Source organism: Eumetopias jubatus, unplaced genomic scaffold (assembly GCF_037043125.1).
Source record: "Eumetopias jubatus isolate StellerSeaLion01/CBP00866 unplaced genomic scaffold, mEumJub1_p1.0 scaffold_12, whole genome shotgun sequence".
Classification (NCBI taxonomy): Eukaryota; Metazoa; Chordata; class Mammalia; order Carnivora; family Otariidae; genus Eumetopias; species Eumetopias jubatus.
Window position 1 is genome coordinate 50255417 of NW_028274818.1, and position 13206 is coordinate 50268622.

The following is a 13206-nucleotide window of genomic DNA, read 5'->3' on the forward strand; positions in this document are numbered from 1 at the left end:
GATTTGTTGTCAAATGACCCTGCCTTTGAGTTATGGCTCCACTGCTTTCTAGTTGTGTGACCTTAGACAATGCAGTCTCTTGGGGGCTCATGACTCTTGTCACAAGTTGGAGATAATGCCCCTCAATGCTGTTTTGAGCCCAGTGACATTCTTCCCTTGGGATCATTATGGAATTAGTACGGGTTGATTGGAAGAGGCAGGAGCCTCAGGGAATGCTCTTCCTTTCTGGGCCTCTAAAGACCACCCTCCCACCACCACCCATTAATGCCTCCTGGACCAAACAAGGCACTTCAGAGGGTCCGATGGACCCATAAGGGAGCCAACCAGGAACTCAGCATCACTTGTTAGAAAGTTGGATGTGAGCTCAGTTCCACTGCTGGTTTGCTCATTTCTCCATTACTTCTCTTCCTTCCTCATTCCATGTCTCCCTCAATCTATCCCTTTCTGTCCTTTTTCGTTCCTTTTCAGAAGAATGGATTGTGCTGAGGGCAAGCCTTTTCAAGATATCAAGTTATGTTTAAAACTTTATTTTAGACCTGAGCCAGATTAGAAGTAGGTCTGTCTGAGGGAGTACTGTGTAGCAGTCACATAGACTCTGGAGCATAACACCTGGCTCAACTCTTCACTGGCTGTGTGATCTTGGACAAGTTGCCTACCTTCACTGTGCCTCAATATTTTTACCTGTGAAAGTGAATATAAAACTGTCTTCCTTATAGGATGGATACAAGGAATAAATAAATTAATATTTGTAAAGTTTTTAGAATAGTTCCTGATGCACAGTGGGATCTATGTTTGTTAAATAAATAAGTATATCAAGGAAGGAAAAGAACATGAACATTCAAAAACTACCAAATAGTGTTTTTCCTGTAGAAACAGAGGGAGTAAGAGAGAAAACAACTTAAATATATTCTGGACGAGAAACAAATGTCATCAGAATCAGTTGCTGTCTGAAAGATGACACACTCACACAGACAAACACCCTGAATGGAAAAAATTAAAATGCAGCCTTTGGACATATGTCTAAAGCTTCTATCTCTAGTGTTAGAGAATCTAATTTTCTTGTTTCCACATCGTTTGCTGAGGAATACTTCCTGTGTGTGTGTAAAATATATATAAAGGGAAGTGTGATGTGACACACACAAATAGGACAGGTTCCGCACCAGAGATATGTGTCTTCTGTTTAAAGATCCACCAAGACCTCACACGTAATAATTTATTGTAAAGGTGAGGAGATTTTGCTTCATTCGCTAGGCTGGGAGGACACAGAGTTGTCCTGGATGCTACCTGAGGCTTTTTTGGAGGAGCGTGTGGCTAGATCTGGGAGACATCAAAAGACCACGTTTAAATCTACATCTTTGGAAATAAGGAACAAATCCAAACTGGGTCCTCGTCCACAACAGAAATTTCTTTCTCCCCAGTGCCCTTGGACCTCTCCTAATTTGGCATATTGGCGGTAAAAGGAGTAGAAGGATGTCCATATGGATCACTTCCATTTTTCATGGCCTTGAGAAAGTCAAGTCTAACATTTGATGTACAAAGGTTCAGTCTTGTTTTATTTTTTCTTAAAGCCCAGAATGACTAGAAGAATTAAAGAGATGGTTGACCAAATTTCTCCCATATTAACTTTCTAGTTCTGGTAACATTTAAATTATATCTTTCCTGAAAGTCACAGAGAGAATATAGTATCATGTTGTACTAAGTGCTATTATAGGTCATAATCCCCATAAACCTACAAGCTTAGAAGATTTTAGAGCTAAAGTGATCTTCAGAATCTTCAACCTCAGCATTTATAAGCACGGTGGTGTTTTTTTCATGAAAAACCAGTGCTCCACTCATAAATAGGTTCTTTCTTTAAATACATTTGGAAAGACTATAGTATCTACCTCTCAGCAATTTGCAACACCTTAGCTTAGAGAGGCAGGTCCCCAGCAGCCCTATAGTGAAGAACTCCCTTCTACTTCACTTGACCCAGCAATTCCCAAACCTGTTTAACCAGAGAATCCTTTTACACATAATAACTATTTCCATCTTTCAGAATTATTGGTTTGAAGAACATCCTGGAAAATATTGATTTATGTGTTTTATCTTGCTGAGTGCTGCTTCCTTCTTCATCAAAATAAGAGTTAAGAACTCTGAACCTCACTAGACTTTTTGGTGTGACAAGTTGTGTGGAGATAAATGAAGAGCAATCAGATTAAAACAGGTGAAGGCTACTTATTCAGAGCTGGCTATAGCAAAGGATTCAGCCACCATCACTTGCATCTTGGCCGAGACTGAAGGGCAGACAGAGGAGTAGGAGAGCTTTAGAGGAAACAAGTGAGGGCTTCGGGTGTGCCCTTATTGGAGACTGTTGGCATGTAGGTGGGCCAACTAACTATGGAGGAATGAGGCATTCTAGGCAGATGTTTAGGGGTACATATTTGCCTTTCTCTGGTTGGACCTGAGTTGGAATCAAGAACACCAATCAGGAAAGCTATCAGTGATCAATCAAGTCCTGGACATGTTGGGCCAATTTTTACAGAGCATATTGTTTGGCTTCCTGGACTGGTCACTAGAGATAGTGGTCTGACTTCTCTAGGTCTGATTTACAGACAGTAGACTAGTTCCTTGGGCTGGTTACTAGAGATGATAGGTTGGTTTCCTGGGCTTTTTGGGGCAGATTATGGGTCAGAGTTCTATTTTTATATATGGTCAGGGCATTGCCCCTTTGTATTATGAGTCTCTCAGTTGAGAAAAAGAACACTCTGGAGGTAGACCAAGGAGGGAGAGGAGGCTGCTGGCCACATTCATGGGCCAATGGATGCCATAATTGCTAAATCTATGTGAAGATTTAGAGCTCTGATCTCTCTGGAACTTCTTCGGGTTCATCGCAAGAAACAGATTTTTAGAACTCTTGGGCATAATACATTTCTATGACATTTCATATAAAATAGCAGGAGAAACCAATCTTTCTTCCCTCCCTCCCTCCCTCCCTCCCTCCCTCCCTCCCTCCTTTCCGCCTTTCTTCCTTCCTTCCTTCCTTCCTCCCTTCCTCACATAGAAGTCTATTCAGTCATTCTTTTTTTTCAAGCATAGGTAGGGGAAAGCATGTTCTTTCTTGAGAAAACAGTCAGAGATATTTTGTTTGGAAAAAGAGTGATTGAGAGATGTATTCCCAAATAATAATAAAATAAAATAAAAACTAGAGCTGATTACATGTCAAGGGCACAGTGAGAAAGAATTCTATGACCCAGCTAGAAAATATATACTTTAAAATATCCCATTCTTTTTAACTATGGACATATTATCCGTATGCAGGCAGACACCTCCCAAGCACTGACGGTTCTGCACCTGTCCCCCTGATTCTGGTGGAGCCGAGATGTACTTGGTAGGATTGTTGTTCCGTGACTAAGCAATGGGGCTCAGTTGCTTGGCTCATTGTGGGTGAACATGGGACACTGTAATCCCTTCCTATCCCCTTACATCCCTGCCTTCTTTATTTTTTCTTCACTCTGTTGTTCTGAACTAAAGCCCAAGAATTTATAACAAAAGCATCTAGGAAGAAATGGCCAGTGTACACAATTAGGGGTGATGAGGCGGATTATAGAAGCCGTGCATGTACATGATGCTTTATTTTTTTCTCAGTGTACTTTCATGCCCAGAACTTTACTGGGTTCTGGCAACCTACCTGTGAAGCAGGTAAGATGAATACCGGTATCGCCATTTTTCAGTAGGAAAACGGAAACTTAGGAGTTGCCGGGCCCAAAGTCACAGAGCCAGTCGGAACCTCAGGATTGAAGAGGAGGCAAGAGGTCACCTTAGCTAAGCCTCTCGCTTGACAGCTGAAGCCCCTAGCGACCAAAAGTTCCGGCAGCCAGGTAGCCAGAGAGGAAGTCAGCCGGGGGCTGGCAGCAGAAACTGCCCCTCCAGCAACCCGGCCTCCTGGTTTCCTGCCCATTTCTTTTCCCACTAGGAAACAACTCCATTAAAGGGAATGTTTTCCAGTATGCTGAAAAGTCTTCATTGATTGGGCTTGCTATTTTTTTTTAATTAATAGACTTTTTGAAATAACAGCAAGCTGGTGAGCTGACGTAACTAGAGAAGGCACGTTATGTACAATAGTTCCACAAATCATGCACATTTATGCCCTAATGAAATGTGCCTTTGAGGTATGTGACTGGGGGGTTAATCCTGTAAAGTTCGAGTTTCATTTATATGCTTTTAAAATTAACCTAAAGATGAAAAACCAGAGTATGTAGTAGTATAACTGTTGTCACAAAGCTTAACGCCCTGAAAGAAGAATATTTGAAAGAAAAAAGGTACTGAAAACCTTCTTTTAGTTTCAAGTAACTTATCTTTGATTGCCCAAGATGAAATTTAAGCAATTGATTCCCTAAGCACCCCTTCTGACCTTTTTGCTTTTTGCCTTACCGATAATTATTCCTGTATGATTCACACCGAAATGGAAATTTGGCAGTTACTCAGCTAATTTGATCAGAGTTGACAAGCAGCTAATTAATCCCTCCCCCTCTTCATCCAGTTTATGTATTAAATTAGTTGATTTAGCCTGAAGGAGGCATGGGTCACAATGGCAGGATAATTCAGTAGGTATGTATTATTGCCATTATATTTATACACAGTATTATCTAAAGTTTCTATACATATTGCCATTCTATTTACCTATATACATATATACGCATTTACACACATGCATACCCATATATATTTATTCCTTTAACTTATACACATAGCAAACATTAGGCATAGAAATGAAGCTAAAATTGGTTTTCCAAGCTTAGCAAGGTGATGACTAGAATTCAAACAGGACGCCACTCTTTCTCCACAGTGCTCAAGTAGGAATAGCCCATTTTAGCATGTCTAAGCAGCTACAGGGATGTGTTTGTTGAGAATGACTTTGGACAAGTACCTTGGCTTCTCAGTTCTCCCATTGGTAAAAGGGAAACCACAAATAAAGTGTCTATTACAGTGTCTGGCACATAGATGGCTGTCCCTACAGGGCCACCCTGCCCCTTAATGACTGAGTCACACTGACCCCGTCCCCCCTGGAGAGGAAGAAATCAGCATTATCAGCTTCAGAGTAATTAAAACTTAAATACTGAACACAAATCAGTTAAATGGGACAGAAAAATCAATGTTATCAGGTACGTGAGCTGAGTCAATTACTATAGCTATTAAAAAGAGTAGAACTCATGTGTGTTACAGGAAGCCTAGAGTTTCATATAAATTTACTAAGGGAATATTATAGAATGGTTAGAAACCCCACCCTGTCTCAGATACATCTGGAACTCCATCCTGGCTCCACCTGGTGGCCTGGGGCCCTTAAGCAAACACCTTCTCTGGGCCCCAGTGTCCCCGTTTATGAAGTGCAAATCATCACACCTATCTTGCAATGATCAAATGACTTCTTAGCAAAATGTCTGCCACAGGGGAAGGATTCAATAAGTGAGAGTTGTCACTGTGATTCCAGAAATTCTCTCCATCAAAGAACACGTTCTCGTTTTCTCACAATGACACCTGCTAACCCGGTAGACTTGGGACCTGTGAATCAATCGCGCACACTGAGCCCGCGTCTCCTCTGTCCCCAGGGATGGTGAACTTCAGTGAGGTGTCTGGATACCCCGTGTTGCAGCACTGGAAGGTCCGGTCTGTGATGTACCACATCAAACTCAACCAAGTGGCGGTCTCTCAGGGTGAGCACGGCAGCAAGCTGTCCCTCCCCCTGCTCTTGGGGCGTGGAGAGCCTTTCCAAGGGCACAAGCCTTTTATCCCATTGTTGCAGATACAGTCGAAAATCTAGCCACTTCGTGAGATACAGAACCTATTCACTCAGATTTCACCCTTAAGGGCAAACACCTGGAATCGGATCCTTGTCTAAAGATAGATTAAATTGCAAGTTTTATCTTGGACTATAGAAGTGATGAGAAGGGCAAGACGGGGCCGTTGAAGATAAACACCTACTTTATCTTTCTTCCTGGGGTCACACAGTGTACAGAGAGGATATGCAAAAGCAGACTTTTTATAAATTGACAGAATAAAACCTTCCAAATGCAAAGAGCATCACTTAGACTTTTCATACAATGAAAGAAATATGGAAAAAGAGCAAGAAAGAGGAGGGGGCGGGGAGGGGATAGAAAACAGCTTTTATGGTCCCTAAACAGCAAGTGAGTGAAATATAGATAGACGATAGGCAAGAGAGCTAGATACCTAATAAGTTAAGGAACAGTGAATTCCAAAAACCAGGACAAATTGATCCAGAACAGTGAGACGCCTTGTACAAGTATTCTTTACATTTGAGTGGTAAATGCCTTGAATCAAGTCTTTCCTAGCACTTAAGCCATCCTAATGTGCAATTTGCAGATGGGAAAATTAGTTGCTACAAATAAGGCCTTAATGCAGGTATACTTCTCCATTTCAACTCATCCCCTTGGACTAGGAGAACCTTACTCAACTCCTTCCTGTGAAGCCAGCTAAAGAATGTACCAGATGGGAATTTTATGCTTTAGAGTCTGGTTTCTCTGTGTTGGATGAGAAGGTAACTAGAGCCAGATGATACTGTTGGCATGGGATGACAAGACAAGGAGAGGGATCTTCAGGTCAGCAACAGGGAGGTGGAGCCTCAGCACCGATAGGAGAGAAATAAAAATAGGGGGCAGGATTATAAAGAGGAAGTGAGACATACTTACGAAAGGTAAAGCTTTATGCATAGGGAAAGAAAATGCATTAAGGATGTAGAACATTTCCATAGGACACAAGGGCACTCAGAACTCTGTTTATTTTAACCTGAAAGAGTTCTCGGCAAGAAGGGATTGGGATGGGGAATTTTACTGAAGTAAACTCTGCTGGCACAGAAAAGCCTCGAAAGAACGAAGCAGCTCCTCATTCTAGGAAGATGTAGCGGTGGAGACTCTGCCCCGTTCACATGCTGAGCCTGCTCCCGGCACAGGTGTTGTGCGCACTGGGGCTTAACAGTGGGATTGTCACTGCTGCCATGTGCCTTTCAAAGCCATCCGAGACACCACAGGTGATGTGAACTTCTGCACTCGGGCTCTCATGCCCGGGCCAGGCCCTGCCTTGTCCTGATAGGACACAGGTGTGTACACAGGAAGGCTGACTAAAACTGGCCAGGTTCAGAAGGTATTGGATTTGGAAAATTTGTCATGGGCTATCCTTCCGACCAGTATAATTCTCCTCAACAGGAAAAGCAAATCTATGGAGATTTGGCAGGGGAGGCGGGAGGGGGGCGAGCAGAATTGCCAGCTCCCTGTCCATATACTTTTGATTTTCTGAAATAAATATAAGCAGTATATGAGTGACTTTCTCACTCCTCTTCTTCCATTATCTTCCCAATACCAGTGTCTATGTCCAGAGGCAATATTCTACTTCCAGACATTCTTTTGGTCACTACTCACGGTTAGAATACACTTTTTTTACACCGTGACCTTGAAATATGCACACTCCCACATACACACAATGGAAATTTGGTGAAGCAGGACTTCATTTTACGATGTGAAATGTTCTTTGCTGGTATTTGTGTTTCTATTTTGGACTATGCTATTCTTTTTTTTTTTTTTTTGAAACGCCATTATTTGAGCTCATTAAATTGATTTAAGGTCATGACTTACGATTTGAAAAAGAAAAAAGTAACATTGACTTAAGCAGGGAGTTAGATTTGGCAGTGTTCTGCCTGCACGAAGTTAACAACATAACCAACTGGCCTGAGAGATACTGAGGAGCGAAAATGTCTGATTTGGCTAACTGGAAACGTTCAGCTGATAGGTCCAGCCAGCTCTCCAGCATCGCTTTGGGCCACATGGGCGCTTCCGCTTTAGAGGCCGAATGGCCCAGGAATCCAGGTGCCCACCCTGTGAGTCCTCACTTACTCTTGGGTGATGTTTCTCCATAGCCCTCAGCAATGCGCTCCACTCCCTGGATGGGTCTACATCGCGTGGGGATTTTGTGGCCTTGTTGGACCAGTTTGGCAACCATTACATCCAGGAAGCTATCTATGGCTTTGAGGAGTCCTGTTCCATCTGGTACCCAAACAAGCAGGTGCAGCGGCGACTCTGGCTGGAGTATGAGGACATCAGCAAAGGTGAGTGATGAGCTCACCAGCGGATTCTACACCCCGTGCAGGTATGGCTGTCTAGGTGCGAATCATGGGACCAAACCAAAGGAGTCTGTTGGTGAAGGACTAATTCAGATGTTGCCTCAATGCTCTGTGCGCATCCTTAAAATTGCCAAGGTTGGGGTGTTTGGGGAAACGTTAGATACAGGATGGGGTCAAAAGTGTATGGTCACTGTGTTAGTTATCATGGACAGAGTCCTCTAAAGGTTTTTACCAGGCCCCATGCATTCTGCTCTCATAGCAAGGGCAAAGCGTTCGACTGTTCTTGTGGAACAGGGGAGAAGCAGGAAAGTGTCACAGTCTCCCCCTCTATGTCCTGCCTCCGCCCTCCCTGGCTGGCAACCCCTTCCAATAACCACAGAGCAAACCTCTTCTCACTCTATCCTGATTTTAGGCGCATTTTTTTCCCCACTGATTTGTGCTAAGAGGAAATCTCCATAGGCTCAAGTGTTTATACAGCTCTGGATAACAGCCTTACAAATAAATCTTTGTCCACTGTTGGATAGCAAGTTAGTATTCAGTCCAAGTACGTATAAGAAATTGGAATTATTCAAACCTTCTGAATTCACCTTCTGGTATGGGAGGAGTACTGGCTGGCAAATATGTATTCTGATCAACCAAGACTGATGTAGAATTGCCATTCATGGAATTTCTTCTGACTTACCCTCGTAGCATTCTGATGAGGCCAAGTTATGGATGTGTGAGTTGCTAAAGGGCAAGCGATGAAATTAGTGCAATGGAAACTCAAGAAGTAGGTCATCCTAAGATTTAATGATCAAGAGTCCCTCTGCAATGAGGGACCCTCTGTGTCAGCAATGCTGCGGTGGAAAATTTGCCCCCATGCCTGAGATGCTCTTGACTGTCTAAGCTCCATACAAATTTCTGTTTTGTCTTGCTCAAGAGGTTAGCAGAGGCACGAGGCCCTCTCTTGTGGCGGGGCATTTCCTTCCAGAAGAAGCAAGAGGCTTGTGTCTGGGCTCCAGTTGTTGCAGGCATTTCCCTCCAAGCCCTGATTCCCCTAAACTCAAAGACGCAATCACAGGCTTCTAGTAGCCTTTCAAACTTCCGTCTCTGAAAATTCTGTTCTGATTCCAATTTGCCAAGAAAGGAGTGTCATGTAAGCAAATGTAGATAAGGCCAGTTCCAGCTGGCGAAGCTTTCTTACATTTCTATGCCAGAGCTTAGTGATTGAACCAAAAGGCTAATTCCTCCCGTTTCTGTTTGCCAGGGGTTCAGGGATGGCCAGGTTCTGGGACTGCTGGGGAATGAGTCTGACCTTCCCCAGAACCCCTGGTTCTATTCCTTGCTTCTATCCCGAGGGTTGCAGCATCCTTGAAGTTCAACACTGAGCCCAGGAGGGAGATGTATCCCTGACCTTGGCACTGTGCCCTCCCCACGTTGATCTCAAGCCATTCTTACCAAGGAGGAGTTCATTTTGTCACACTCCCTCTGGTGACTTTAGTTCTCCTAAGTATTCTGTATACAACCCTTTGCCTGTTATTGATCTTAGAAGATACTCGAACATTTTAATATGTCTATTTAGATCTCTCTCAGTTGTCCATGTATACCACCACCCCCCTCCCAGCTCTTACTCTGTGTCACATAGAGTTTCTCCCTTTTATTGTTTGGTCTGCTTAGTACTCTTAAATGGTTTTCTCCTCCCTAGGCGCTAATTTCCTTTTCTTCCAAAAGCGTGAAGTATGCTAACTGATGAAGACTTATAAATACATAAAACAAAGGAAGATTTTCTTCCACTTTTCTGCACTCTGAGAGGATTGCTCCAGAATGGGATTTATACACTAGTGGTGACAACATGACATAAAAGTGACATCTTGTTGGACTCGAGTCCTTTGATGATATGTTCTTGCCTGCTCTGACTTTCAAAACCTTCTAGTGAAAAGGGTTCCTCTGTTATTTATTTTTGCACCTAAAATTGCTCACAGATTGAATAGGAAAGGAGGCTTGTTAGGGGTAAAATGAAGTAGAAAATACACAGGACTTACAGGTTGGGTCTCTTGGCATTGGTCGGGTGACTTTTGCTTAGTTCACTGTCGGGACCTCATCTCTAATGCCTTCTGTGGTTCCTTCCAGCTCTGATAGTTTGTGAGCCCCTCTTTATGTGAGCACCTTTGTCAGGCACTAGAGTCAAGATTGTCCTCTTCTCTCCACAAGTCACTACAAAATCTCTCAAAGGTAGGTTCCATGCCTTCCTCAACTTTAACTTCCCAGGGTCTGACACAGAGCGGGGCATATGGTAAGCCCCCAACAGGTGTTTATTGTGGTTATTGGTGGTGGTGGGAGCAGGGGTGGTGGCAGCTGTGGGAATGGTAGGAAAAGCCCTTCTGATGCGGCAACTTGCCAAGTGGGTTTGATTACAGACATGCAGAGTGCTCTAGTTCTGCCTGACTGATGAACACTCACAGATGGTTATTTTTGGCCAGATCCTCAGAAGGCAGCCTTCCATCCATCATGCACTTATTTGTCATACTACCACTATATGGTTTGGCCATACCAACATTTAGGAACATCTGTCTTTCAGTAAGTCTGACTGAAGCCTATGAAAAATAAACTTCCATTTCCATTGCTTAAGATTAGCCTCTCTTATTTATTTTTATTTTTATTTTTTTTTTACAGAGCAAATAAGGACTATCAGAACTGAAATTTTCCAACCTCCCCTCTCTCCACTGCTAACCTGACTTTTATCTGCTCTCATTGTTCTTTGCCCTCATGCCTCAGAAAATGTAATGAGTTCCTTCCTCTTCAGGCTAAACTCTCCACCTGTACAGCAGCCTCTACCCCTGTCTGCTTCCTCTTGGACCCCACTCATTCAATAGTGTCTTCATCTTTCATCTTTACAACCCTTCAACCACTTGAATTATCCCTCCGCCAACCTTCTATCTTCCCCCCAAATAATAGTTTTATAAACATGCGACTCTTTTACCACTGTTACCTTTCAACATATTACCATGAAACTTCCTGAGCCAGTAGTTTATGCATCTTTTCTCTACTTCCTCAACTTCTTTTCACTCTTCAAATTATTATTATTTGCTTTTCAACTCCTTTCATTCTACAGAAATAGCTCTGGAGAAGGAAATCAAGGGCTTCCCAATCAGAGATTCACTTTTCTATTCGGTGATCGTTTTATCAATGTCAGCTGAAGAATTCGTCCCTCTTGACCAGGTCTGTCTTTTCAAAAATTCTCTCTTCCCTTGATGTCCCCGATTCTATTCTCTCCAGATTCTCTTCATAAATCTTTGGCCTTTATTTCTCATTCCTTTTTCCCTTTATTCCTCTAAAGAAATCATTTACATTTTGCTTATTTTCAGAATATAAGCAATTCTGAACATTCAGAATTTCATCTGTAATGTTCAGCTCTTCTTCACTGTTGCTGGGGGATTCTTTCCTATGTCCACCTCAACCTCCATCTCTAATCCTTCCCTTGAGACTCAAGACCTTATTTTCCCTTGAGTGTTGAGCATTTCTACCTGGGTATTCTGCAGGGACATCAGTGGTCTCCATCTTTTTTCTCTGTATCCACTAGTGGATTTGTTCACTACGTTGAGGGGTCACCACACAAAATGAGGAGTCCTTCTAGAGGCTGTCCTCCCTCCATCCTCCACGTTCACCCATTTACAAGGTGCTATTCTTTCTACCACCTAAATGCTTCTCCAACAGGTGTCTTCTCCTGTCCATTTCCCAAAGTTGTATGAGTTTACAGTATCAGCTTCCATAAGAACTGAAACTGCTTCCTCATGTGTCTCCTTTTCTTCGGTTTCCTGCCATTCTCGTCTATTCTGCATGACAGTTATCTTCTTACAATGCCACTTAATCATATGACTCCTCAGCTCGAAGCCCTTCATTAAGTCCCCCTGCCTTCCCGACATGAGCGTGACCTCGCTCCCTGTGTTAGTTTCCTAGGGCTGTTGTAACAAACCACCACAAACTAGGTGGCTTCAAAAAATATAAATGTATTCCCTGACTCTTCTGGGGGCCAGAGGTTCAAACCCAGTTTCAATGCGCTAAACTCAAGGGGTCAGTAAGCTAGCTCCTTCTGGCGGCTCTAGGGGAGAATCCCTTCCTTGCCCCTCCCAGCTTCTCAAGACCACCTGGGTTCCTTGGTTTGTGGCCATCTCCTCCATCTTTAAGGTGCGTCACTGATCTCTGAGTCACCCAGCTGTCTGCCAGGACTCTTCCTGCCTCCTCTTTCTTATAAGGACCCTTGGGACTACACTGGGCCCACCCAGATAATCCAGGATAATCTTCCCATCTCAGGAGTCTTCATTTAAACATATCAGGAAAGTTCCTTTTGCCATTCACACGTTCCAGAGATCAGGCCCTGGGCATCTTTGGGAGCCATTATTCAGCCTGCCAAGCATCCTCTACTCTGATACGAGGTGGCTTGCTCTCAATCCCAAGCCCTTGCATTTGCTTGCAGACGGTGGAAGGCCCAGGGCCTCCCTCCCTGCCCCAGTCTAAGGCCTTGGATACGCTCTAGTCTCTACCGCTAAGCTTCCGTCTCACGCAGAAATTGACTCTTGGGTCCCAGTCTTGTCTCCTCATGGGGTTCTCTGTTTTTCCCCTTTCTTAGGTGTCTGTTCAGTTGCCTAATGTCTGGGAGGATTTCCCTCTCTTCTTAGCTCCTTAGAATCAGCAAGTTTGTCTTCCTGGCTATGATTACCATTTACAATTAAGTGATACTCTGTCCCAGTGTCAGGCCCCAGGTCTGGGTCCAGGGTCAATGTTTGGAAGAGGGCTTTGATCCTTTGCCACACCCCAGAGCCTATATGCCTGTGCTTCCTTGTTGTCTATTCTCCCTCCATTCTACCATCCCCTCCTTCCTGCTCGTCCAGACGAGGGAAGCTCCCATGCCACCCCATCCACCACACCTCCCTTGACACTCCAGGCGGAGGTCTTCGCTGCCTCTCCCAGCCCCTTGTATCTATCCCTTGGCGGCGCTCTTCCCGTTTCCCTCTGTTGTCATTGCCCTGCATGACTGTCTCCTGTGATAACAGATTGGACAGCACTTACCATAGTTCTCTCCTTCTTTTTTAGTTTAACAAGATGATTTATTTAAAAAATTC

General features: G+C 43.6%; 1 protein-coding gene across 2 annotated transcripts in view; it reads left to right on the forward strand.

Annotated features, from left to right (window-relative positions):
• Window positions 1-13206, forward strand: part of ASTN1 (astrotactin 1) — a 305327-nt gene that overhangs the window by 230848 nt on the left and 61273 nt on the right. For both annotated transcript variants that reach the window (XM_028092079.1, XM_028092081.1), the window contains exons 15-16: window positions 5586-5690; window positions 7904-8092. In XM_028092079.1, coding sequence (XP_027947880.1) covers window positions 5586-5690; window positions 7904-8092 — 294 coding nt within the window. The remainder of the gene's footprint in view (window positions 1-5585; window positions 5691-7903; window positions 8093-13206) is intronic.